This window comes from Leptonotus elevatus, chromosome 2, assembly GCF_054856555.1.
Source record: "Leptonotus elevatus isolate MCC_2025b chromosome 2, RoL_Lele_1.0, whole genome shotgun sequence".
NCBI lineage: Eukaryota > Metazoa > Chordata > Actinopteri > Syngnathiformes > Syngnathidae > Leptonotus > Leptonotus elevatus.
Genome location: NC_141240.1, coordinates 20,619,392 through 20,646,733, shown reverse-complemented (window position 1 = coordinate 20,646,733; position 27,342 = coordinate 20,619,392). Strand labels below are relative to the sequence as shown.

General features: G+C 39.0%; 2 protein-coding genes across 2 annotated transcripts; one reads left to right on the top strand and one right to left on the bottom strand.

Annotated features, from left to right (window-relative positions):
* The first annotated feature begins 380 nt into the window (after positions 1-380).
* On the top strand, positions 381-14,340 carry acp2 (acid phosphatase 2, lysosomal). The gene is made up of 13 exons (XM_086068553.1): positions 381-621; positions 3,590-3,685; positions 6,195-6,281; positions 8,556-8,616; positions 8,730-8,821; positions 8,899-8,997; positions 9,106-9,195; positions 9,282-9,365; positions 9,451-9,499; positions 11,259-11,347; positions 11,433-11,539; positions 12,563-12,738; positions 13,260-14,340. The coding sequence occupies exons 1-13, from the start codon at positions 535-537 to the stop codon at positions 13,400-13,402; spliced, it is 1,260 nt and encodes a 419-aa protein (XP_085924679.1). The 5' UTR covers positions 381-534; the 3' UTR covers positions 13,403-14,340.
* Positions 14,340-26,975, bottom strand: gpr137c (G protein-coupled receptor 137c). Its single transcript, XM_086068551.1, has 8 exons — positions 26,178-26,975; positions 21,709-21,758; positions 21,395-21,502; positions 20,509-20,647; positions 18,773-18,919; positions 18,560-18,682; positions 17,840-17,958; positions 14,340-16,557 (listed from the first exon to the last, which is right to left on the bottom strand). The coding sequence occupies exons 1-8, from the start codon at positions 26,553-26,555 to the stop codon at positions 16,347-16,349; spliced, it is 1,275 nt and encodes a 424-aa protein (XP_085924677.1). The 5' UTR covers positions 26,556-26,975; the 3' UTR covers positions 14,340-16,346.
* Between the last annotated feature and the right edge of the window lie 367 nt (positions 26,976-27,342).

The following is a 27,342-nucleotide window of genomic DNA, read 5'->3' as shown; positions in this document are numbered from 1 at the left end:
CAAATTGTAAAATGTCTGAAGTCCTATTATTTATGTTGAACAAATTTGAAATATCATAAATCATGCTGTTTCTACTAAGTCATGTGTCAAATGTTCTCCAATTTCGATACTGTAACTGTATAGGCTCGTATGCCGAGAAACGTTTCTTGGGAGTAGTAATATGGCGGCCTCGCGGCTTCAAAAGTATTGTCCCATGCAACACTTACTGCAATAAAATACTAAAAATAAAATACGTAAGCAAACATTTTGTAATTACTGGATTTAAAAAATCACGTTTGTTGTTTTTGGCGCGCAGCTGTTATTATGTAGTATTATGCTCATGTGTGAGTGAATAAGAAGCATTATCTTACACAACTAACATGGCGGTTGCGCTGTCGCATCTCTGCTACGGGACAGACAGCTCAAGGCGCGGTCTATATAAGGGATGTCTATGCTAAGTGCATGTGTACCTCTCGTGGCATCATGTGACATAAAGCGAGCCGTTTAGCTAAAAAGCTGTTGGAGTTCGCTGAAGAACATCTCGGCTGTACCGACATGCACCCTAGATTTCTGCTCTTGTTGGCGGTGGTCGCGCTCTGGGGGAAAGTCACAGCGGAGAAAAAACTGCAATATGTAACCGTGGTGAGTATATTTGATTCTCTGTGTTGTTGTGTGATCCGTCCCAAGTAGACTATCGGCGAAACAGATGCCAAAACTCATTGCAAGACTGACAGTTGTGTGGTTGAGCCCCAGGCATGAAATCCGGGGGGCGAAAATGAAAACATTACCACAATTTAAATAAAACGTGCACAAAATTCCTAATTTGTGTCAACTGTCAGGACATAGTTGTAACGTTGACACGAAGTACAGTAACTAGTTTTTGGCTTAAATTGAACAATTTGAACGTCTGAGTAAATATTTGGAGCGTACCTTCCTTTGATTTATGCGACATGGCTTGCTGGCAAGTGTATGCTCCTTTTAATAAAATAATGATTATTGGAAATGCCGGGCTTTTCAGTATGTTTGTAGCTCATCCACAGCCTAAAATCAAATGTAATCATATCTATATGTTCGCTTTTGTTGTGCCCCAAAACTACCTTACCGGATGGGCTTTATTTGGTATGGTTAGGTAACACAACCAAAACAAAGCCACAGCTAATTCGTGGCCACAAATGTGTGTTTCGTGCTCATGCTTTATCTAATTTTGTATTCCTATGGTGATACCTACAATGCCTTTAGTATCTGAAAAGCATTTGGAAACTTACGGTAATGTTATGTATAGAATTTTAGTTTAAGATGCGTCTGAAACAAAAAAAAAACCTATACAAAAAAATATCCATTATTCATCTTCCTATGTATGGACACTTATGGCTCACCCTATATATAGTAAGGTTACAGTTAATAAAAACAATTCCCTCAGCGAATGTCTGTGGCTCAACAGTATATATATACTATTGGTCAGTCCATGCGTGGTTGTTATTTCCACATATTTATTATAAAAAAATAAATAACTTAATGACCAAGGCAAGGTGTTGAAAATGACTTACGCTGTCTGATGATGCAATGTTAATAGTTGACATTTTTGGGGTCTTCTGAGAAGTCATGATTTTGGTGGAATCAGGATTTCGACCGACGTTAATAATATATTACTATACATTGAAATAGTCGTGTACAGGGTTTGACTGCCCTCGGATGCATTGATAATTTATAGTTACTTCACCATGGAGACCATGCTGCCTTCGCGGTCGTATGACCTCAAGCACTTTTTACATTAGAAAATTGTACATTTTACACATGCAAGAATGAATGTGTGTGTGCTTAGGTCTTGGGGGTGATTAATTCACTTTCCAGTCTCAATTAAGTGGCTTATTGAGAAGTATGTCAGTATGTGTCCATCTTATTCTTACAGTTATATTACACTGCTTTACGTCTCCAGTCATTCAACTCTGCTACCATTCTTACTTCCTGGGCACTGGGCAGGTTATTTTACTAAGTAATATGATGATAGTGTTTTTTGTAGTAGCTAAAGGGACACAGAATCTGTCAGAAATGTGACAATTGAAATTGTTTTGGACCCAGTCATAATTTGCCATATTAACACTTTGACATCAAGCATCTCGTATGTCACTGTGTTGTAACATGAGAAGGTCCACTCGGTACAATGTACAGCTAAAAGTCTTAAGATTGATTTCCCCCCCCCCCACCCCCCATCTGAACAAAAGTTGTTTTGTTGGCCATTGCTCCAGCTAATGATTGAACTGATTTAGAAGTCAAATGTTTTTATTGAGCTTATTCTTTAGAACATAGAGAAGGCCAAAGACCAGATAAGCTCATTAGTAGAGTACACACACACACACACACACACACACACACACACACACACACACACACACACACACACACACACACACACACACACACACACACACACACACACGCATTATTTGGGCTGTTTTCGAAGGTAGGGTTATTAATGCCACATCTTGTCGAGTAAAATTGGCCATTGCCTGACCAACTGTGATGTTATCTTCAGTCGACAGCAAGTGGCAAAATGGCCGCCCGCCTGAGATTGATCAACATAACTCATATTCCATTAATCAGAATGTCATGTTTAGACTAGTGAGGTCGCATATAACATATTATTGTCAAATGTTTAAGGAGGACTTCCCCTTTAAGGTAAACAAACGTGATAACTTTTTTAGTGATTTAAAATCATAACGAGACGTCTGGTAAGCATCGACTTTTGAATACTGTCTGCCGCCCATTTTACTCACTTTATTTTGTAGTTAATACAGAAAGGGGACATGGAATCCATATTCCTACTTGTGCGTATCTCCACCAGACTCTGTATTGTTGTGTGGGTGTGTTCGGATTTGGAAATACAATCTGACAACTGTTCTCGCAAGTGTTTGTGCTTCCTGTAAGACTGAGACACATTTCAGTTTGTATTTTTTTTTTTTTAATTATATATTAAAATAAAACACATTTTCATCCATGGTTCTGTATTTTGAATCAGCAAGTACTCAAGTGTAAGAAGTTAAGAACGTATCCTTGTACTTTGTTATTTAAACCAGTAAACTAGAAACATGCTATGCATGATTATGCTGCTCATGTGGTAACTCGGTGGTGGGGAACCCTGGTCCTCGGGAGCCGCTGTCCTGCCTGTTTTCCATGTCTCGCTCCATCAACACACCTGATTGATGAACAAGATCGTTATCTGGCTTCGACAGAGCTTGCTGATTAGCTGAGTCAGCTGTGTTTGAGGAGAGAGACATGGACAACAGGCAGGACAGTGGCTCTTGAGGACCAGGGTTCCCTATCCCTGTCGTAACTTTTCATAGCAACCACTTATCACTCACTTGTCTGTAAAAGTAAGATTGGCTGTTAAATAAATTGTTTAGTAACATCGGTCTTAATTTTTTGTCGAAATTGTTGAGCATTTAAAATGTTTTATTAAAAGTGAGAGGGAGTGAGGAAACTCAGCGGGTGATGGGTGGGGGGTTGCTGGCACTATGACTGGACAAAGCCGGACCTATCAAGATAAGGGCTTTGGAATCCAATCATGCGTGACAGTTGAGTCTCTGACACGCGTGGCTTCTCTGCCATACAGTTGTTTCGACATGGCGACAGATCTCCAGTCAAAGCCTATCCCGCTGACCCATACCAAGAGGGCGACTGGCCTCAAGGATTTGGACAGCTGACACAGGTACCGCACCGTCTGCAGATGAAACATGACATTCATATTTGTTTCCATCTACTGATGACCTTTGTGACATAATTTTGGTTGGTATACAGAATGATTCTCAACTCAACTTTATTTACAGCAACGTGCTGTACATGTAGTAGAAATGAGTTACAATAACAAAGAGTTAAAAACAATAACACAAAAACAGTAAGTACCATAAAACACTAAAACAATGCTGAGTCAAAAGCCATAGAATAAAAATGTGTTATAAGGCAAGCAGCAGCATGTTGGACCAACTGGAGACGCTGGAGGGAGGACTGGCTGACTCCAAAATAAAGTACTTCACAGTTATCCAACCGGAAGGCATGGATTACTGTTTCTAATTAAGTGCTGTTGAGAAAGGCGAGCCTTTCCCTTAGCCTACTGCTTAACTCATTCACTCCCAGCCATTTTCACTGAAGCAACCCCATTCGCTCCCGAGTATTTTACTGAATTTTTACTGATTTTGCAAGGCCCACAGAATATTGTGTTCTATTGCTTTAAAAACATGGAATCTACCAAAAGAAAGGTTAGTCTCCTTTTTTTCATCAGGAAAATAAGGATATTTCTATCTGTTTACGTTTTGTAGCAATTAGCATTCAAATATAGCTATGTTTTATCATTATTCACAAATCTGTTTAAAACATAGAGCTTTTTGCAACATGGCCCTGGTTGATCTCTTATACTCTGCTGCCACTCGCTGATTGCTTTTGTAATAAATACCATTGATTCTGAGGCTGCATCAAAGCCTTCTGTATGCGCTAGCATACAAAAAACGTATGAATATGTCTTTGGGAGCATGGTAATATTTAAAATAGAACATATTTATTTATATGTTTTTGGGAGCAAATGAGTTAAGATAAAAAAGGTGGATTTTACGACGGCACCGATTTGCCGGCTCAACTTAAAATCACTCTCCAATTTAAAACCCCAGTTCATTAACATCGGTTTTAGATACAGGGAGCAGGTTGGGATTTCCAAGCGGCATTTGGACCAAACATCGCAACTTCTGTTTCTTTTCATTGAAATTCAAGAAATTGTGTGCCATCCTGGTCTTGACTTCCTCCAGACAGTGACAAAAGCGGCCTCGATGAGAAAGTGTCCTATTTGCTCCGCGGGACATAGATCTGTCATCCACACAGTGGAATGTTTTCTTAAGATGGAACCCAGGGGCAGCCAATAAAATGAAAACGAAACGTAAAAGAGTACTGGCCCCAAGATTGAACCTTGTGGAACACCATACAACTAATAGCTGCTTTTCTACCAACAAGCCCAGAGTTCTGGGTAACGGGAGTTCTTGATTGTAAAAGTTCCGCAGGGAATGTGCGATTTGTGTTTCCACAGCATCTTGTAGTTCTCGCTAATTAATTCAAATGAGTCTGATGATGTATGCGGTAGTGAAAAACAAACTACACTACCCCGCCTATCCAGCAAGTGGCGGTAAGAAGCTGAAGGCCAACTAAGTAAACTCTGTCATTTCGTGTGGCAGATTCAAAGTCCCGCTGGATTGTGTCCTCCGCATAAATGCTCAAAAGAGCCTGCTCCTCTTCATCCGTCTATTTATCATAGCGTTTGTGTTCCATTTTCTCCATGAGCACAGCAAAATACAATCAAACTTACAGAAAGCAGGTAAAGCTATCGAGTCAGGTAAACGGCAGGAGCCCAGCCCATGTAAAAACAACCCCCCCCCCCCCCCCTCAATTTTACCAACCAGTCAGCCTTGGTCAGCGCAGCCCACCCCCTCAAAAGTTCCAGCCGACTCAGCAAGACCTTGCTGCTGAGATAGTACTCGGATGCCCACTAGGGAATTTAATTACCTAGGAAATTGTTGTTGGTGTAAAAACGCGCAAACTGAATTTTACCTAGGTAAATTGAAAAGTTCTCCAAAAGTTCCGGCGGTGAAAAAGACCCTATTGAGGCCGAGTGGGACTCGGAGTGGCCAAGGCTAACACAAAAGGTTCTGTCTGCCAAATAGGATCTAAACCAGTCTTGATCGCGACCGCTTATGCCCACCTGGCGCCGCGAACGAGCCAAAAGAATACTGTGTGGTCTACCATATTGAATGCTGCAGATCTAACAAAACGAGACACAACATTCCTCTCCAGTGTCATTAGCCGCAGGCTGACTGTGTTACGCATCATCTTAAAACCTGACTGGAAAACCTCCATGATGTTACGTGCATCCAAAAAAGATTGGTAACGTTGGTAAACCCCAATATTGGTACATGTGAATTTTATGATACTAAGCACCTCAAATACTTTTATGGGTTCATTTTGGATAAATGGCAAATGTGAAAATTGCCCCTTTTAGATTAGGTACACAATTTGTATTGAAGTTTGAGGATTGCAATTGAAAACATACTAAAGTTGGGAAATGTGATGAATATTAGCTCTATTATGCAAACAAAATATTAGAAAATGAAGTTGATCCTAGTTGTTTACACTATTTGTAATGTCTCACTGCATGTATGTTTTTTTTTTTTTGTTCTCAGGAAGGGATGCGGCAGCACTTGGAGCTGGGCCAGTTTCTGAGGAAGCGTTATGACGGCTTTCTTAATGAAAGCTATGTCCGACATGAGGTAAACGTTAGACCTTTTCATAATGTTTGTAAACAGGTGCCAGGGTACTTTGGAAGCAACTCACCTTTTATTTATATTGCGCTGTAAAGCCCGTATCCCACTGAGGGGCGAAGGTTTGCAAAGGTTGCGAATGTTGACATTTTAAACATTAAAACCTCAGGCAAATGTCTGGCGAATGTTGCGACCTTGAACGAACCCTGACGAGAAATCAACATTCACTACCTTTGCAAACGTTCATCACTCAGTGGGATACGGGCTTAACAAAGTGCTTTACGAAACACGTGACATGACATAAACCGTTAACAATAATGGAATCGTAAGAAACTACAGTAACAATCTTGTTTCTGTTTTCGCTCCTACGTACGTACGTACGCTTTGTTGTTTGAAGCGTTTAGAGATGAAAGATGAGAGCTTCAAAGTCTCTCTTCATCAGTGGATCAGAGACATCACGACCACAGCATGCATGATATTTACACGTTAGGGCCTTTCATATCATTTTGCTGTATCGGGTCAGGTGAAAAAGATCGGATTTTCTTACAAAATCCTTATGTACAAAGAAATTGCCAATGGACCAATTTAAGGATAGTTTTACAGTATATTCGATCATTTAACTCATTCACTGCCATTGACGGCTATAGACGTAAAAAAATTGTTTGAACTATTTCTATTAGTTTCAAATTTTTTTCCACTTTTGTTAACAAGAGTATGAAAACCTATAATTTTTTATTGTATATTTAGAACAGATATTACATTTGTGATTAATCGTGAGTGACTATTGAAGTCATGCGATTAATTACAATTAAAAATGTTAATCGTCTGACGCCCCTAATTTTTAATAATCTTTTCTTTTTTTTAATTAGGTGCATCAGGCAATTAATTTTTTAAATTGTAATCAATCACATGACTTCACTAGTTAACTCACAATTAATCACGAATGTTTTATCTGTTCTAAATATACAATGTATTTTTTCTATGTTTTCATACTCTTGTTAAAAAAAAAGTGGAAACAAATGTGAAACTAATGGAAATAGTTCAAATGAATTTTTTACGTCTATAGCCGTCAATGGAAATTGTTCAAATGAATTTTTGACATCTATAGCCGTCCGTCAATGGCAGTGAATGAGTTAATGTTCTGGGCTTGTGGTGGTGTGAAAATGACGCGTGGCAGAACTAGTATTCCCCAAAATACTTTATTCTGCTGCAGCCGTGTAAGACCGGCGGTCTTCAATCAATTGCGTCCATCTGTTAGCTGGCGTGTATCAAGCGGCACCATATACAAAGGTGCTGCACAGTAAGAACTATTATCCAAATGACTCACATCAGTGCTTATTGTTTGAAGTGGAATTTAGTGCTTTATTTTTACTTCTAGACTTTTACCATGGAATTGATTCATTGACTTTAAAGAAGATCTTCATGGTGAAATGTCTGACTTTCATTTTATTTATTTTTTTAAGATTTCAACTTGTTTGTTTATTCATGTTCTGTAGCATTATGTTATGTTGCTCCACTTGTATGTTCTAAAAATGTTTTGTTTACTTGGTTTGAACCACTGCTGTGCTAGATTGTAGAATCAGATTGGGATTCCTTTATATATATTTAAAAAAAAACCAGCAAAAACAACAACAACCAGTTGTGACAAATTAGATGCAGGTACTCATTAAAGGCAGATAGTCAAAAGTAACTCAGACTCTGGTATAAAAATTTGATTGGGACATTTGGTTGTCTTGGAGTAATTCAGCAAAACATAATAGCTGTAATAATAATAGTTAATAGCTGAAGCTAGCCTGCCCACTTGACGATTGTGACGAGCGCGCTATACATTTCAGTGTCACAAGATCCGGGTAAACACTTAATAAAACCAGTTTAGCTCGTCCCGCAGTGAATGTTAAAAATATCTTGATTCACATCACGCCTGCTTTTGAATCCGCGTCCCTGTTGAAATGTAACTATTGAAATTTGCCTCAGGCAAAACTGACCAGGATGTCACTCAATAAAACTTACAGCGCTAGAGAAGAAAGCTGAAGTTGGTGAACTGACAGAAGGGTTTGCTTACTACACGCAGTGCAATGAGTACTGTCAAAATGGTCTTTTGACCTCACACGACCTCTGACATGAATGAGACAGTACTTCAATGCCATATTGATGCAATGCCGTTTTTCCTATTCCTGGAATTATAGAGCAGTTTAAGTGATGTTCAGGTGTCAGGACCTTTTTATTATTCCCCACAAAAGAAAAGTGGAGTCCAGCTTTTAACTGCAACTCCCCTGTCCTCAGATCTCCGTTCGCAGCACAGACTACGATCGCACCCTGATGAGCGCCGAGGCCAACCTTGCCGGTAACGTTCTCCCTGTTGCTTGCCTCGCTCCCTGAAAAGGCATCAGTCTTAATGTTGACTTGTTGGAAGAAAAAGGTTGTTATATGATTTTAAACCAAGTCTCCCCTTTACAGGTCTATATCCCCCCAATGGTGAGCAGGTCTTCTCACCAAACATCAAGTGGCAGCCTATCCCTGTGCACACAGTTCCACAAAGTGAAGAGAAGGTTGACTTAAGGACATGGCAACTTTTAATGTCATTTCTTCTATTATTGCTTTATCAGAGAATTTTGTTTGTTTCCAGCTGCTGGCCTTTCCTCAGAAAGATTGCCCTCGATACGAAGAACTGATGAATGAGACTGAGCAAACGGAAGAATACGTTAACATCACAAATGCTAACAGGGTAACACCCCCCCCCCCCCATATAATTAGATTAACTGTAATTGAAATAGAGCAGCTTGATTTGGCAGGAGCTGGATTGAACAAAGCCTTCTGCTTTTCTTCCTTGTAGGACATTATGGAGCTTGTGCGGAATAAAACAGGCCTGAAGATAATGACCGTGGATGCTGTCTGGAGTGTGTACGACACCCTCTTCTGCGAGGTGAATACTTGCATTTTCCACTTCTGTTGTGTCATCCAGCTGTGGATTTCCACATATAAAAAGTGCCCGTGTGTGTGTTTTAATAGTCACGTCATAACAAGTCAGCTCCTGATTGGGTGACCCCTTCTGTCTGGGAAAGGCTTCGATTTCTGAAAGACTTTGGATTCCAGGTAAAAAACGATTCTCCATTTTCTTGCATTTTAAACCGCGGAGACACAAACTGTTAGTAATCCAAGTCTGCTCCAATTTTCATAGATTTTATTTGAGGTCTACAAACATCAGGAGAAGAGTCGGCTGCAGGGAGGTGTGTGTTAAGTTTGTTGCACACAAGGATGTTCAACATCTTACCCACCCATTAAAAAAGAAAAAAAAGGAGACCATGCAAGACATGAAAAAAATGGCAGTTTTACTACTATTGTGTGCGGCCCACTTGAGAAGACCGACACAGCACATCACACATCAAAACCAGATTAGTAACCAGACTAACCTGTAGGACGAATACTGGGGCCACAGGGGAACCAGAATGTCAGAAAATGCTGAAAAATGATATCTTCACTACAGAATGACACGTTTTTCGAGATGTTAATTGTGCTCAGATGAGTTGTTGTTTTTTCTTTGATCTGCAAGCAAAAATGTGAGACTTGAGAACTAGATGAAAACAGCCAACAACTCACAGCACTGAACAATTCTTGAAAAATAGATTAGTATTCAAGCTGCTTATTGACACTTCCACCGGATATATATATATATATATATATATATATATATATATATATATATATACACACACACACACACACACACTATCCTACCGAGTGGTATTATTCTTATTAAAAACACTCTATACAAATATATTTAGGAATGTGATCAAGGAAGAAATTCATAAGTCAAAGAACCGCTGTAAAAAAAGAAAAACAGAAGAAGCTTGGGTAAATGAGACGGTAATTGGATGACATGTTACACAAACGCGCAACAAAACCAGTTGGTCCTCTCGAGCCATCACTTCTCAATTGTGAAAATGGACTTTGACTTTGTCTCTGTTGTGACTCACTTTTCTCTTTATTTGCGGTCACTTGAGAACAAATAGCCACTTGCCTATTTGTAGTACAACAGCAGCGCTGCCTGTCTTTATGGTAATGCAAGCGTGAAAATAGGCTAATTTCAGCAAAGGGTAAACGTTTATGATGTTACCCAACCCAGGTGAATTGCATTAATTATTTAAACAACTATAGTCAATAATCAGTTTCAGATTTTGCCTTTGAACGCTACATTTATATGAGTTAGCAGTGAGCTGCAAACAATTGTGAATCTTAGTATAATGGAAATCAGCCAGCCATTGCACTATGGCCCTTGGGTAGACCAAGAAAAACAACCAGCAGTTGATGACAAGCATTTTAAGGCCTAGTAGGATATGCTCATACATGAAACATAATTAAGTTATCAAATTAATTATGGGTAAAATATTCAGTTTTTAATGCTGAAAATGGCTAAATGAAGTCTTTAAATATTTACATCGGCTTTGCAGTACATACAGTACAAATATCCTGAACGGGGTGAAACTCTCTCACAGTCCATGTCTGAACTATCCAACCATAATTAAAATAGTTTTAATGCTTAAGCTCAAGTTAAAAAAAAGAAAGGAAAATTCTTTGTCCCTTGGCTGGGGGGAATTTACAAACCAAATATGATATTGTACAATAAAATGCACATTTCCAGCGTGTTTAAAATCAATTTCCAATATATTCATAAAGGTTTTCGAGCTCTCTTTTACTGGGTCACGAAACAACACGATAAAGCCACAGGGATCACGGGGCTATAATGCAGAAAAAGATAAATACAAAATTCACCCAAAACACTGAAAACAAGTGACTTGGCTGAGCTTCAGATTGGCCAGGTCAATCTCTAGACGTAAACCTACATCAACATTCCAAACTCAAACTAATCCTGCGACACAATTGTGTTCAACATTTGAGGTTTCATGATCAGAAAATGAAGAGCATCATGCTAGTGAACTAACTAGATGGTAATATCGTACACGTATATTGACAGCCTCTCTCCTTTAGGGATCCTGTTGGGTGAAATAGTGAAAAATCTTTCCCGAGTGGCTAAATTTAAGGAAAGGCAGCATCTGAAAATGATGATGCTTTCTGCGGTGAGATATGAATACCACATTTTGAGAGCCGATTACTGTATTTACAGTAGCTGCAGTCCTAACTGTGTGTATGTGTGTTGGACAGCATGACACTACGATGGCGGCACTGCAGTCCAGCTTGAATGTCTTCAATGGCAGACAACCACCGTATGCCTCCTGTCTCATGATCGAGCTATATTCGGATGACAGCGGGTACACACGCACGCACACATGCACATGGGAAGGAAGCACACATGCTTGCACACACACATACAGGCTGACTTTTTGTGAGTAACGCAGTATTAGGCAATATTTATTAAGCTAAGGCGCCTACATTTGAGGATGCTACTACTTGGTGCCTATATTTACTGCTAATAAAATGAAATCAAAATGCGACAAACACTTACAAAAAAAAGAGTCATAAAAGGGGAAGTATGTCTCCATGAAACTGGTATGGTGCAGATGGTTGTCTTCAATTTAAATAAGATGGATGCCTGTCTTTCATTTGGGTACTATACAGTACAAACAAGGAATTATCAGGAAAGCAAGCATCTAATATTTACAAAATACTGAAAATAATTGACTTCTGTAGTCAAAAACAAACAACCTTCATGTGAGGCTTTATGAATAGTACTGGTTAAACGTGAGCACAAAACGACCTGGCAGAAGTGAACAAATATGCAAACTAGCACTTAACGGACAAATGATAATATGCAAACGAAAGTAGCTGCATCAGTAGTGAAGTAAACAAAACTTCAGAGTGAAGTGTGCTAAGGACTGACAATTGAATAGATCAATTTTAAATAAATAAATAAAAAATATCAAAGAATAAAATGCACTGGTATCAAGCCCAATGTAATCTAAACTAGTGATGTAGACTCCCTCTAGTGGTATGTCAAAAAATACATTTGCATTTAATCTTCAAGAAATGTTTGTAAACATTTCAGTAATTTTTTTGTTTACCATTAAAGCTGCAAATATATATTTTTTGATTGAATCTATGTAGTTTTTCTTTTGTGTTCCTATGTTTAAAAACAGTGCTAACAGCATTAACTGCATAATGTTAGAGTGGCTAAAAATATGTTTTCCCAACGGTTTATGGGCTTTCTTTCTAACATACTTGGTTTGAAATCGTTGAACAAAAAGCAGAAATTGAAGAGGTGAAATTTGTGCTATCAAAAACATGTACAGGGAAACAGAAAAACACGACTAACTTTCTGCTCTGTGTGCGTTTAGGTCTCTGTCAGTGTCCATGTTTTACCGGAATGACAGCAGGGTTGCACCTTATGAGCTTCAGTTACCTGGTTGCTCCCTGGACTGCCCCCTGGAGGAGTTTGTGAAAATTACAAAGCTGTCTATTTCTGAGGACAGACAGAAGGAGTGCCAGTTGGCTTCAATTGGGAGCAGTAAAGGTGAGCTTTAAACCCAACACTGATAACTATGTGACAAATATTAATAGTTAACCCCTCAGAAGTTTGTTTTTCGGTAGCTTTTGATATGTTTTATTTATGACTTGGGGCAAAAAAAAAAGCCTAATTTTAGAACAAACCTTTGGGCTACTCATGTTGTCCTAGGGCTAACTGGTACCCACTGGCACTTTTTTTGTTACCTTTCCCCCCTCATTTGTACTCACCCCTGGTATCGACCCGTCATAATGTACCCTTAGATGTCCCCTCAAAAATGACGAGGAATTTGTTCTTTATCCTCTGCAAAGAATGACTAATATTAGAGCAGCTTACTGCAGTTGTGACTCATTAATAGCATTTCTATTAATTTTAATGCGTCAAGACGAATTGAGATTTGACTGTTTGAATTCAACTTACATCTCAAGGCACCACTTAACGAATATTGTGAAACCATTCCGAAGGCAAGCCACTTAAAAGATTCCCATAGTGACGAGGTGCTAATGGTCGTCCGTCTCTCCGCCCCTCAGAGGTGATCACCAGTCTGGTGGTGTGCGGCTGCCTGTTGCTGGGGCTCATCATCATCCTCTTCCTGTCCATCATTCGCCACAAGGAGCCGTTGGGTAGCCAGGGATATCGCCAGATCAATAACGCAGGGGCCGAGGAGTCCTGACACAAGTGCAAGGTCCTCCATTGCAGTCTAAGCAGCTCCTCATCACAAGACAGCTGCAGCGATGATGATGATGCCGATGATGGACTTTGATTTCTGGCACTTCATCAACTCTGGTTTTTAACTCACTGTCGCTGTTTTTTCCCTGTTAATGAGTACGAAGGTTGGGGATAGAGAAGCTTTTACAAACGTGGACAGATTTTTACCATGTTTTTCTGATTTGAATCCAAGTTGAGGGGATCTACGGTACTCTATTTGGTGCAATTGTGCGAAAGTCAAGAATGTTTACTTTTAGTTTTTTTTTAATCTAGAGAGGTTACAATTCTTACTTGAAAACATGTTCGTTCTTTGAATTTTGCAAATTGTTTTATCTTCGGTCAAATCAGAAGCCAAATGACCATTTTGCCTTAAATAATTGTCCTCTGATGTTCGTGAATTGTAAGTAGACTTATAGTTAAACTTTTAAGGGGGGGGGGGGGTGTACCAAATTAAATTGACTGATTTTGTCACCTAGATAATGTGATTAGATATGAATTCGCCATATTTGGATGATGTGTGTTCAATTTTGATTTTAAGTTGTTTTTTTTGGGTTGTAATTGTGTGACTATGCTTTTTAACTTCCACTTCCTTAAATGGTTTGATTTAATCAGGAGTAGCAGGCCGTGTTTCAGATGTTTTAAACTGCTAGAAACTTTTGCAACACTGGAAAATATTTCAATGCAGACTTTAGTGTGTGTGTGTGCACTGCTGTTGGGGCTGTTTTTAATTGTATGTTTTATTCTTAGCCTTGATCTGAGGCGCAGTTTTTCAAGCAAAATTATTAAATGGTACTTTTTTGGCCAACCATGTTTTCTTGGATGTGCCTTTGAAATTTAGGTGCAATTTCAGCCCCCTCCAATATACAATGTTGTGTGAGAATAAACATGATTTGACTAACATGATTTATGTCAAACAGTGCAGGAAGCCTTTATTCAAACGTAGTGCTTATTTTTAATGATATTAGTGATTTGTCTGTCACAAAACAGGTTACATTCAGTATGGTCTTGGTTACAACACAAGCTTTGAGGGATTGGATGGTAGAAATGTTGACTTGTTGCATTATGACGCAGAGCCATGCAGCACACAGGCTACTTTTACATGTCAGTAAATGGAAATGAGAACCTCTTTTCGTGATCCGGAAACAAACAAAAAACTTTTAGCAAACAGACATTTCAAGAATATGCCGGCAAGAGTTTGAACAAGTTTAATTTGAACTCATACCAGCTTGTGGACCCATATTTGTCACTTGTGGTCTTTTTCTGGAATTTCCCTTGGAATTATCTACATTTAAAAAAAAAAAATAGTGATTTCAACTGCAAATATAGTTGTTTTTTTAAGTTTACGTCATGTAAAAATAAATAAATGAAAAAACGGAACATGAGATTTTCCCACTTCTCCCCATTGAAATACGGGACATGTGAAGGCTTCTACCATCTAATTCACAGAGCTTAAATACAAACTTTCAGAAAATTGGCCAGACACCAAACAAATTCAATGACCACCAATGGAAAAAGTACAAATCAATTTTACAATTGTTAAATTAGTAAAGCTATGGTGAATAATAAAAAAACTAAAGCGTATAAAAACATCCTTATTGTTCAGATCATACCCTTTCACCTAGAAACATGCAAATGATTCCATACATACATCACTTGACAACATCTTGTGCAAACATATCTTCCGTCAGGAATGAAAATGAGATTTAACGTGACGGCAGAGTGGCAGCTCCTTCCTCTTTCAGGGAATACCACATCCAAGTGCAAAAGGTTGCAGCAAAGCTTATAAAGGTTTTTATCTTCTTCTATTTTTGGCCAAGCTGTCCAACCTGTGGACCGCAACAATCTCATTCTTGATTACTGTGACATCTACATCAGATGGTGCAAATGTATTTTGTTTTGTGGAATGATTTTGATATTCCAACTATGAAACTGCAGCAGATTAACAGTTGTGCGCTGGGGGAACCATCCATTTGCTACTGCCTCTCCATCACAGATTAGCTTCTTTAGCCTATCGCTGTTGAAACCCCTGGGTGCCAGTAAATTGCAGGGTACATATAAACTGGACATCCTTTCACACTATTGGCCACTTGTGATTCTTAAAAGTGTGTTACATGCTACTACTACTCGTTCACGGCCCAAACAGCCAAGTTGTATCGCTTTTTAGTACGATTTCCCCATTTTTGACAGTGTTAGCACACGCTAGCACATCATGCTAACGCCACACATTCAAACAAGAGAACATCGCAACTTTTGAGCAAGATACGCTAACCATGTGTTCCAAAGTGACGTTGTTAAACATTAGCATATTTCAGAATAGAAGTACAAAATGGCCTGCGATTGGCTGGCAACATATAACCTTACTTTGCTCAAATTCAGCTAAACTCGGCAGCAGCTCACCTGTGCGTGCCCGGGATGGTATCCAAGATGCTACAGTACAGTCCAACACAGCAAAGTGCAAAAACAATACTTAATGTTAAGAACTTAGTATTGCAATTCACTCAAGAAAGTGGGCGTGAATGCTGAGATGATGGGGACCAAAAGAAAAACAATAATTCAGGATGTACATATGGGAAAAAACAAAAATAGAAAGCAAGCTTTTTTTCCCACTTGGGTTAAAAGTTGAACGTTGGAGGAAGTCTGTCCTCTACTGAACCCTTTGAAGAGTCCAGTGAATGCCTTTTTGTTCCTTTCAAACGTATTTTTCATCCTAAATCAAAACTGACATTTGTAGTAGTAGAAGTTTTTTTTTTAACCCCCTTAAATTGATCCTGAGTATTATGGTCAGGGATTTTGGCGCTACATTCCTGATCCACAATCTGCACTAACCTTTGTATTTCTCATCAAACGATCCTTGTTCCACAAGCTTGTTTGGGAGAACAATGGTTCGAAAATAAAAGGGCTTTATCTCCTCAGTTGTGAGGGGTGGAATGATAACAACTGTGATGGTGGTGGTTACTTTGTGGAGTGGAGTAGTAGTTGTGGTGGTGGTGCTGGGTACTCTGGATGTTCCCATAAGCAAATATGAGAGGGGCCGTGGAAGAGGGCGGCCGGGTCCCGCTAGACTGGATCGTGCCGTACCAACTGGGCACGCAACTAGGCTGCGTGGTGGAGGAGGGCACACTGAAAGAGAGACATGAAAATAATGGAGTGCGTCAGCGAGTGTGTTTAAGGGGCTGGACTGATTAATCGACTAGTCCAATGAATAGTAGGCAATGCTATTTACTCATTCACTGCCATTGACGGCTAAAAACGTCAAAAATACATTTGAACTATTCCTATTAGTTTAACATTCTTTTGCCTCTTTTGTTAACAAGAGTATGAAAAGCTAGAATTTCTATTGTACATTTAGAACAGATATAAAATGTGTGATTAATCGTGAGTTAGCTAGTAAAGTCATGCGATTAATTACGGTTAAAATTTTAATCACCCGACGCCTCAAATTTTTAATAATCTTTTCTTCTTTTTTTTATTCGCTGCCATTGACGGCTATAAACGTCGAAAATTCATTTTAACTAATTTCTATTAGTTTAACATATTTTCCACTTTTGTTAACAAGAGTATGAAAACCTAGAATTTGTTTTCATTGTACATTTAGAACAGATATAAAATTTGCGATTAATCGTGAGTTAACTAGTGAAGTCCTACGATTAATTACAATTAAAAAAAAAATATTGCCTGTCGGCCCTAATTTTTTATAAAAAAAGAAAAAAAAAGAATTTATGGCAGTTAATCGTTTTAGCCTTCCCTCTAAAAACTTTTATTTTTATTTTTATCGCAATGTGTATTTTAATGAGGGAAGTCATGCCTTGATGCAACAGCTAATCATAATCAGAACTCAGGCGGGATTCATAAAAATGCTTCATTGATTACGTTAAAATTATTTTTTTCATCTTAATAGTACAGCACTAATAGTAGCTCTACACAGCATATTTGTGTTCAATCTGTCGCCAAGAGTAAAACCACCGCAACAAAGACGCTAATTAGTGTCAGCATGAAGCTACTATGGCCTTTCTTCAGGCAGCAGTTTTGTTGTTTCAAATACACTAGTTTGTTTAGTTTGACAATAAACTTGAACTTTTAGTGGCATGTAACCGCTTGAAGCTTTTTTTTAAACTATTCACTAGAAAATGGTTGCTTCTTGTGAAGTGAGTTGTGTTCACTGACATCATACAGCGCTCGTTTATATCAGCATTTGCAAGTCAAAGGAAAAAACAACCAAATGATTAGTGTTATCTCGTGTTCATGTAGATTAGCAATAAAACTGCGCCATATTTAGATTTATTTTGTATTTACTTGTTTCTATGCCTGTCCATCAAAATGTTTTTACACGAAAGCAGTCTGGTTGCATATCATGTTGAAAAATAAAAAATCTTTCCGTGTGCGCATGCGTGTGGGTTCGCACCTGGCCCGATCAGACCTGTTGCTTCTGGACAGGTCGTCATCGCTGTCGTATCGCCTTGGATTGTCAAAAAAAGAATCCCTGGAGCCGAATGTGTGGTTGTTGAGGTTTCCTGTGGGAACCTGGCACATTTTCAAAACATCCGTGTTGCCTCATTCTGATTTGTCAAGAATTTTTACTGTGAGGGCAATTCCTTTATCTTTGGTGTAGACTGAAAACATAACAGGACAGTAAACCAAGAATCACAGATTGCTATGTACCTTAGTATAAATAAAAAATAAAAATGTCTCTTGCTGCAATCAACATTTAGTATTGATAATCTCTTCCACTAGATGACAAGAGGTACAACTAACCTGTATTTCACACCTAGCATAAATTTGCCAGTTAATTGAGACAAGACATCCCAATTTTAGTATTTTGTGACATTTTTATGTTGTGTAATGTAATAAAGAGAAATATAAGTTTAATTATGTTCGTAAGGATGGAAGAAAAACTGATTTGAAATGCAAAATCAAGAAACTCATTGCATCATACCCTCTCAAACCCAGCCGTTCCTTATCAAATTGAATTGTACTGCCACTGACTCGAACAAAATCCAATACTTTTGCTCACTTGATCAAGTTTTATTATAAATAAATGTATATTTGATGTCAAACTCAAATGATTTCAGTCTATCGCAAATAAAAGGAATTACTGTTAATAATGGCCTTTTAAAATTTTTACCAGGTTTTGTTTGGGCTTCTGGACTCGGAAGAAAAGCACCATCAAGCTGGTAGGCAGCAGCTCCCAAAAGAACAAAATAATTCCATAAACCATGTATGCCTCGTCGCTGTTCAGCAAATCAGCCTGGAACACAAAAATGAGCCAATTTTTGATAAAAAAATTTTTTGTAAGTTTTACTGCCGCCCCTCTCCAAGCGGAGCAGTGACTATTCACCTGATCTGAAACAATGTACCAGCTGTAGTTGGACAAATCAGGTCTGCCCAGCGGAGACAGCGCCACCACCAGGTTATAACAAGCTCTCGATGTGTTGAGGAGAATCACTATCGCTCCGACAGCTGTCGCCTGACACACTGAAGTCCCCTGCACAAAAACAGCGACTGTAAATGGAAACAATATATTCAAGTGTGTTGGGACACATCTTCAACACGTGCCAGCCAGTCGTTTCCTACACAGCTTTATCCTGCTCAGGGTCAAGCAAGAGTGAGCTGGAGCCTATCCCAGATAACGGCACAAAACTGCTGAACTTCAAACATTAAGAAAACATTTTGTGCATTTTACCCCCAGAAAAATCATCAAATTTCTATATATAATATGTTTGTCCTGCATGTCATTCCACATTCGCAAAAAATTATTAGGCCAAATCATGTTGTATTGTAAGACTCTGTGTAAGCTGCAACTAATACATGTCTGCCATCTAGTGGTGAATGGCGTTATTACAACTTTAAACTAGTGGAACCACACTAGTCATAGGTATATGGACTGCGCCGGTCCGCAAATAGCCAAAATCGACATAAAATATTGGTGGGTGAAGACAAAACATTTTATGTACAAAACCTCAAAATCTGCAAATAAGTGAATTTGTGGTATTTAGGGGTATTTAGAAACATGTTTATAACCCCCCCCCCCCCTGCAAAACAAATATTTAAAAAATCTATTTTAAAAAATCAATGATTTTATTTTAATTAATCAAGGGGCCACTCAGTTGCCTATCCCTGCTCTAGAGGTTTAAAAACCACTGAAATGCTCAAAGTGAGCATAAATGTTACACTGTACAAAAACAGGTACATTTGATAAGTACAATTCATTTGTACTGTATTTAATTGACAATTCCGAACATCCAAGCCTTTCTACGTTTTCGTTGAAAGCAAACATCACATTTGTATTGCTTTTCCCTAATGAAGTTTACCGGTAATCACATTTTCAAATCAAAATTAAAATTAAAATGATAACGATCCAAAGAGCTTCGTTTCACTGAGTTGATGCTGCATTCGAGGAAGGTGGGAAGTCCGATTGATGGCAGTCGTATTGTCCCACTTCCAACCTCAAAGCGTTTGAGGCAAACGCAAACAACAAAGATGGCTGATTACGATGAATTGTTTGTTGTTGTGGTTAATTCAGTCAGTCTAAATCATGTTAGGTTACGTGAAGTGACTTACGTCGCATAACTAAATTAATGTTATAATAAATAAATAAATAAATGTTTAAAATGTAATTGTCGAGTGACGTCAGATTGAAGCCGGTCGGTGATGTCGGGGGTCTTATTTTCCCCCCGACTTCGCAACTCGGATGTCCAAGTTCAAATGGGGCGAAAGAAGTCTAACTTCCCACCTTCCTCTTGTCCTCGAATGCACCACTAGAAGCCGCCATTTTGACTTCTGAGGTTTGGGGTTAAACTCATTCATTCCTGTACATTTCCGTACCTCCCAAAATGTGCCATTTAGTGTTCAAAATTCCAGTTAAATTTCCCATGAAGTTTCCAAGCTGCTACCAACATATATAGCTTAGCTAGCTAGCAAGCTAATAATGATACGATGAGGAATGAAAATCCATCTATCAAACTGTTGACACACATAATTGTGCCTATTGAAGATGTCAACTTTGTTTAAGATTGCTCTGTGATTGCGAGCGAGCAGCCGCTATGTGAAGGTGACGTTCACCAATTCCGCTACCTTGGATTGGAGGAAAACATTGGCGCAGGACATCTTGGCGATGCGGACTAGGCAGACGGCCAAAGACACGGCGCACAGGACAAACAGACTGTCGTTGATCAGGATGCGGGCCAGGACAGCATATCTCACAAGCCTGTCACTTCACACATCACAAGTCACATGGTAAACATGTCAGCCATTTTGCTACTGCGTATCCAGTTCACAGTTATGAGTGAAATGTGGTGGCCTACAAAAATGCTTGAGGTGTCTGAACTTGAGTATTTATTTATTTATTTTTCTGAAAAACGGTTTACTTTTACGCTCTTTATTTGAACACAATTATCTGTACTTTGTGACTCTTGCACGTCAAAATAAGCTAGTTGCTTTTTTTCCATCCCCACGGATGACGACATATGACGTCAATAGGAGCGGTTGACATTTTGGTGTCTTAAAAGCAAGAAACAGACCACAGTAACATAAACGAACACAAACGCTCATTTATTCACCATCCATGGCCTTATTTAAGAACAGTGTGTGATGTTGTCAGCTACAACGATTAGCGGCAAACGTGTTGTGTGTTGTGCTAGCCAATTATCAACAATGATCTGTGTAATCTGAAGGGGAAAAAACCACAAGTAAGGTGTATCTTTTCACTTGTTATTAGCTACTTTAGCATTTTTTTGTGCAAAGTTGCCAAAGCTAGCGAGCGATTGGTTTGGAAAAACAACAAACTGATTTTGTATATGATTGACAGCAAAAGTTAACAATTTTGGAGGGGACTCCTAAGTAAAGAGTGTAAATCTACTTTTGCCAACTCTGACCTAGAACTTCTCAACTGTGAAAGTGATCATTAAACTTCTGTTTCTTGTTGAACTAATAATACATCTTCACTTGTTAAAACTCTTACCTTGGCAATCCTGAATCCTCCAAAGTTCCTTGCACCAACAATGCACACGTTAAATTCACCACAAGGAAAAATATACACAGGGACAGGAAGAACAACGATAGAGCAATCCTGAGGAGAAAGACAAGGACAAGACAGTAGAGCAGAGTATTTTGAAGTTTCATTCGATACACTTACTGGACACTTCATTAGGCACAGCTGCACCATCTAATTTGATGCGAGTGGTGTAGAACAAGAGCCATTTCTAATAGTCTACATTTTTATTTCCTTATGCTGTCAATCCAAAATTAACAATTTGGATTTCAACAAACGTTTACCTGTATTTGGTGAGCTCCGGGGAGTACTTGGTTTTGGCCTTAAACACCACCTAAGAAATACACGACAAAAAGTATCATTGTAGAAAGGCATTGCATGTGATGTAGTGTTGGGTATGAGAAGAAGAAGGTAGCAAGAGGAGCAAAATGTTCCCTTCTTTTAGTAGAGCCATGTGAACTTGACAGTGTCTCAGGACATTCCTGTGTAATTAAATTAACACGCGCACGCGCACGCACGCACACACACACACACACACACACACACACACACACACACACACACACACACACACACACACACACACACACACACAGAATTCAGAATTGATTTTCGATTCAGAAGGATTTTTGATTCAAAATGATTTGATTGACAATGATTTTTGCTTCAATCTATAGATGTGCAAGGAATTGTAATGATCTAGTCCAGTCTGACTCGCTAATGCTAATTAGTGCTCTATTTGCGGCACTTTTATCACTCAAAAGAACGGCTCCACGCTGCAAAAAAAAACAACTTTTATTGGCATAACTTGATCGTGACTTTTTCCTTCTACTCTCTAATGTGGCTACAACTTAACAGTGTATTAGACCGCGTGGAACCACACTGCCCTCAGTGGCCAAACCGGGTACAACATGAACAGCACTCCAAATAAAGGCACTCACAGACAAAGGCAAGACAGTATAAAATAATTTAAATAAAATCGATTTTGGGACATTTAAAATCGATTCTGAATCGTACTAAATGAGAATCGCGATTCTTATGAGAATTAATTTTTTGGCACACCCCTAATGTTTACCCATTTTAAAAGAATAACGTTAATTAAACCGGTTGAGCTTTCAATATGTTTGCAAATGTCCCTTTTTCAGCTGACAGCAGGAGCTCACAGTACTTCTTCTAACATCTGCTACTGGCTTTTAACATTAAGTGTGCCCCCTTTCTGGCCTCTTCTTTTTTTCCCCTACATGCTTTTGTCACCAAGTTGGCAGTGGCCTGCAGTTTTCACTATCAGTTTACAGAGTACAAGAGAGCATTTTAAATTTGAGATCTCCTCCTTCGCATCTCTTTTGGGTTCCACGACGACTGCGGTTTGCGGCGAGCTCACTCAACGTTGTCTCCGCTGACTTTTCAAGTCGCATAACTACATATGTGTAAACAATCTGCCTTTTGTGTCAGAATGTAGGCCAGAAGGCGACCCAGAAAGGAGGCAACTGTGCCAAGAACATAAAACTGCGGGTTCATCCATCCTCCATCCTGGATGCGTGCGTGTCCTTTTGCTACAAATACGCTAATTAACATGATTACCAGTAGAAGGAAGGCGCTCACTGGTAAGAAGAGGAAGTAAATCACAGGCCTGTTTCTTTTGGTTTGCATGCATTTGGGTGGTATATGCAGTAAGCAACTACAGTATATCGCTTGCAGCTCGAGGCTTTTTATTGCATTAAGTGGCTTCAAACACCGCTCGCCTGTGGTGTGGGAATGCAGGATGTGTACACAAAAGTGTATGTATGGGGTATTTTAGCACATTTAATTCAATAGTGAAGGGGAAAAATAGGATACAATATTAATTTATCAAAATGATGTATCTCCTATGTCCTATATATCTAGGTAATTTGCATTTCTAACAGTGCAGTGGATGTAAACCGTTTCCCACATACCTGTTAAAATGCCCCCCTCCCCTCCCCAAAAGAAGACGTCAGATTACTGTAGTAATCCAGTTTAAAGCATAAGATTACATTTTGTGTTGATTGAAAATAAAACATTTGCTAACACCTGCTTTTACTTTGGAAAACGATCCACATTTTATGAACCAAACAAGTAACTTAATCATGAACAAGTGGTGCATTTTCTGCACCCTCCATTGGAAATAATGTCCTGTTTTTTTAATAAAGGGAAATTAAAACACATCTTTATTAATCACACACACCCAAAAATCTCATATTAAATAATCACTAGTTGCAGCCCTAAATATTTTTTAAAAGGCTATTGAAAAATGTTTTTGAGAGGGAAAGTAAAACAACAACAACAGAAAACACATGGTTGTATAAGTGTGCACACCCTTGTCAATGGGAGTCAGCACACATCTACCACCATTTAAAGTGCCTCTGATCAACGGCAAATTAAGTTCATTCGTTCAACTAAGCTTTTTTCGGATATATTTTTCTTACCAAGGAGAACATTTTTGAAAGGTTTTGAAGATGGAGGGAATTATGCAAAGTTCCACAATAGCAGGCAGATCTGTCTTCTGTTATAAAGCAAAAAAAATAAAAATCTGAAAAGCCTACCATAACATTAAAATTTGTGTTTAATCGGAGGCACTTCAAATGATGGCAGCTGTGTGGTCACTCTCATTAAACATGAGTTTGAATGTGATTGGCTAATTCTGAGCACAGCCACATCACAGTTATCGGTGGGTGTGTACATGCCTCAGAAATTTCTGTTGACACTTTGTGGTCGACTTAGTCAGCCCCCCCTAATCTGTATGTAAGCGAGCTCACCCTCAAACCTAATCAGCACAAGCGCTATAGTTGGACGGATGGTTAAATATAGCCATATTATTGGTGCAAAATATTGCAAGTTGCAGCAATATTAACTCATTCAATGCCATTGACGGCTATAGACGTAAATAAAATTCATTTGAACTATTTCTATTAGTTTAACATTTTTTCCCCACTTTTGTTAACAAGAGTATGAAAACCCAGAATTTTTTTTTTACATTTAGAACAGATATAAAATGTGTTATTAATCGTGAGTTAACTATTGAAGTCATGCAATTAATTACAATAAAAAATGTAATCGCCTGACGCGATTTAAAAGAAAAGATTATTAAAAATTAGGGGCGTCAGGCGATATTTTTTTTTAATTGTAATTCATTGCATGACTTCAATAGTTAACTCACGATTAATCACAAATTTTATATCTGTTCTAAATGTACAATAAAAAAATTCTAGGTTTTCATAGTCTTGTTAACAGAAGTGGACTTTTTTTTTTTAACTAATAGAAATAAATAAAATGAATTTTTGACGTCTATAGCCGTCAATGGCAGTGAATGAGTTAAACTGTGAGTTACTCCATTAACAGTTCCCCTGACAAATGCGTGTCACATGTAGCAAATACAGTATACAGCTTTTAGCTGCAGTTTGGTGACCACTCCCCAGGAAAGAATCGATTGACATACAAGTGCCAAGTGTAGCACTACGACGTAACTTGATGGACACTGTCACAGATGTAAGACATTCAAAACAAAAGCTGCGCTTGAAATGGTAATACTAACCGTTTTGAATTTTTAATGAAACACATTACACCACTAATTATAATATAATTATAGATTACGTACGTAAGTAATTCATTTTAGCTCAATTAAAAAAAAAAAAATTCTGTTTAGAGAAACCACAATAAATTTAGTTAGTCATGCTTTCCCGACATCCATAGTATGTCAACAGAAGGTCAATACTGTATCTGCTTCTGGTGTAACCAAGTAACCAAAAAAAGCAATAAAGTTCCAGTCAAAGTCTTCAGTTCAACACTTGTGAGCACCAATTATCTGACGTGTTTGATCAGATGTCATGTGAGCAGTCAGAACAGCCTTGTTACTTCTTCCTCGCTTCACCGGGATTCAAGGGATTACCCGTCTGTCCATCCGTCCGTCCATTTTCTGCACTGCTTGCCCTCACTACAGTCAACGCTGAGTACTGTTTGACTGCACATCTTGTATACTTGCAATTCTGGTGTTTTTTTTTTTTTAAATAACCTGTAAGCCACTTATTTTTAAGCGTAAAATGATAAAGTGGTTAGGTTGCATAGTTTGCTAAATTTACTCATACATTGAATAAATGTTAATGGAACGTAAACCGAGTATGGCTCTGATGTGTGCAGACTTGGTCAATAATTAAAACCCGGCGTTAAAAGCAAAAACGGTGAAGCAGCATTTAGCTGTTATGCTGCACGCAAATGGAATAAGCTGCCAATAATATGGAAGTCAGCCCCACGCGTGAATGTTTTTAAGTCTAGGTCTTGATTGAGTATTTTAAATCTTATATCTTTATCTTGCATTGTATGTTCTCAAAAAAAAAAGTCCTTTAGTTTTGAATTGTTACGTAAATGTGCTCTATAAATAAAAGCGGTCTTGCCTTGATGCCCCCTTTTGCTGGTGGTGCTCACTTATTTTTTGTGGTCGGGGAGCTGCCCCTTGTCTGCACACACCTGATACATCATCAGGTGTGTCGTGTGAATTTTTCTCTGGATATAGATAGCCTGCACATATAATGGGATACTTGCGCTTTTTACTACATTGCATTATGAATAAGGTGCTTTTCTAGGGATTACCAAATTTGCAAAACATTGGGGGGTTTTTTACACCCTGTGTGAGGATTTGAGGACAATAAAGTTGATGCTGGTGCAAATACGTAATTTGTTGCCTTGCTTTATATTAGAAAAATAACAAAACGACACACCCCAGCCAATAAGTCCTCCTTACCTGCCAGAAGTAGAGGTTGAGCAGGCAGAGGGTGAAGAACTGGAGGCACACCGGGCAGCAGTAGAGCAGCCAGTAGGCCAACGGCTGCAGCTGTGTGGCCTGCGCCCCGTTTTCAAAGTAGAAAGAGAAGAGGGTCGTCCTGAGGGCTGCCCACAGCAAACACAGAAACAAGAACGCGCTCTGGAAGCTGAAGCGCTTGTAGCCGTAGTGCAGAATGAGCCAAAGCTGCAGGTAGACGAAGCCGAAGAGGAGCGAGTAGAGGACGGTGTACGCGGTGGTGACGCTCAGCTCCAAGGCGGGGGAGATCGCATCTCTTGCGGGATTCTCCTGCAAGGAGCTCAACCAGCTGGAAGTGACCTCCCGTCCGGCCGAAAACATCTGCGCTGGTTTCTTAACAACAAGCAAAGCCGCCAACGTCAAAACTGGGTCAAAGCAGACTTGAATTCACAAAAGATTGCTTTGAAACGCGCAATCAAAGCATTTGTTCTGAAAATGAGGTGCATCGTTGAACTACGCGAGGCTGCGTGAACTAAAATGTTTGCTTGAGGAAGAAAGACAGTCCATTTTTTTTTAAACTACACAACAAAGAAGGTAAAATGAAAAATAAGGAGATTCTTCTGTGACTCTCGTGCAAAAAAAACAACTGGGGGGCGGGGGTTCAGATCAGCTGTGATGCAATTACAGACCCGCCCCCAAGCTCGAGTTTTAGAAAAGAAAAAAGCGCTCCATCATCGCCATCTTGGCTCAATAATCGACCCGCTTCAATGTGATCCAGATGACTCAGGAGCCACACGGTCGAGATAGTTTCCTAGCAAAAGCTCCCACGTGGTATTCACGCCCACTCAGCCAGTGAACATTTTATTGGCTAACCATGGCAACCAGCCTCCGCAATTCCCTGATCCCATTAGTCCATGATGTTGTCAACTGGCAAACTGCCCGCCTTCTATTTGCGGCGATTGGCCAGACTTGAGATCCTTTCGACGACCCGATTGGTCTAGAAAAAATAAGTGTTTTGTCACAAGCCTATAATCTGAAATGTTGATGGCGCTACTAGAAAAGGCCTTCAAATTAAAAGATTATCAAAACACTGAAACACACTTCTGTCCGATTTAAAACATTGACTCAAATCAGTAGAAAAAAAATAATTGTCTATCTCTCTCTACTG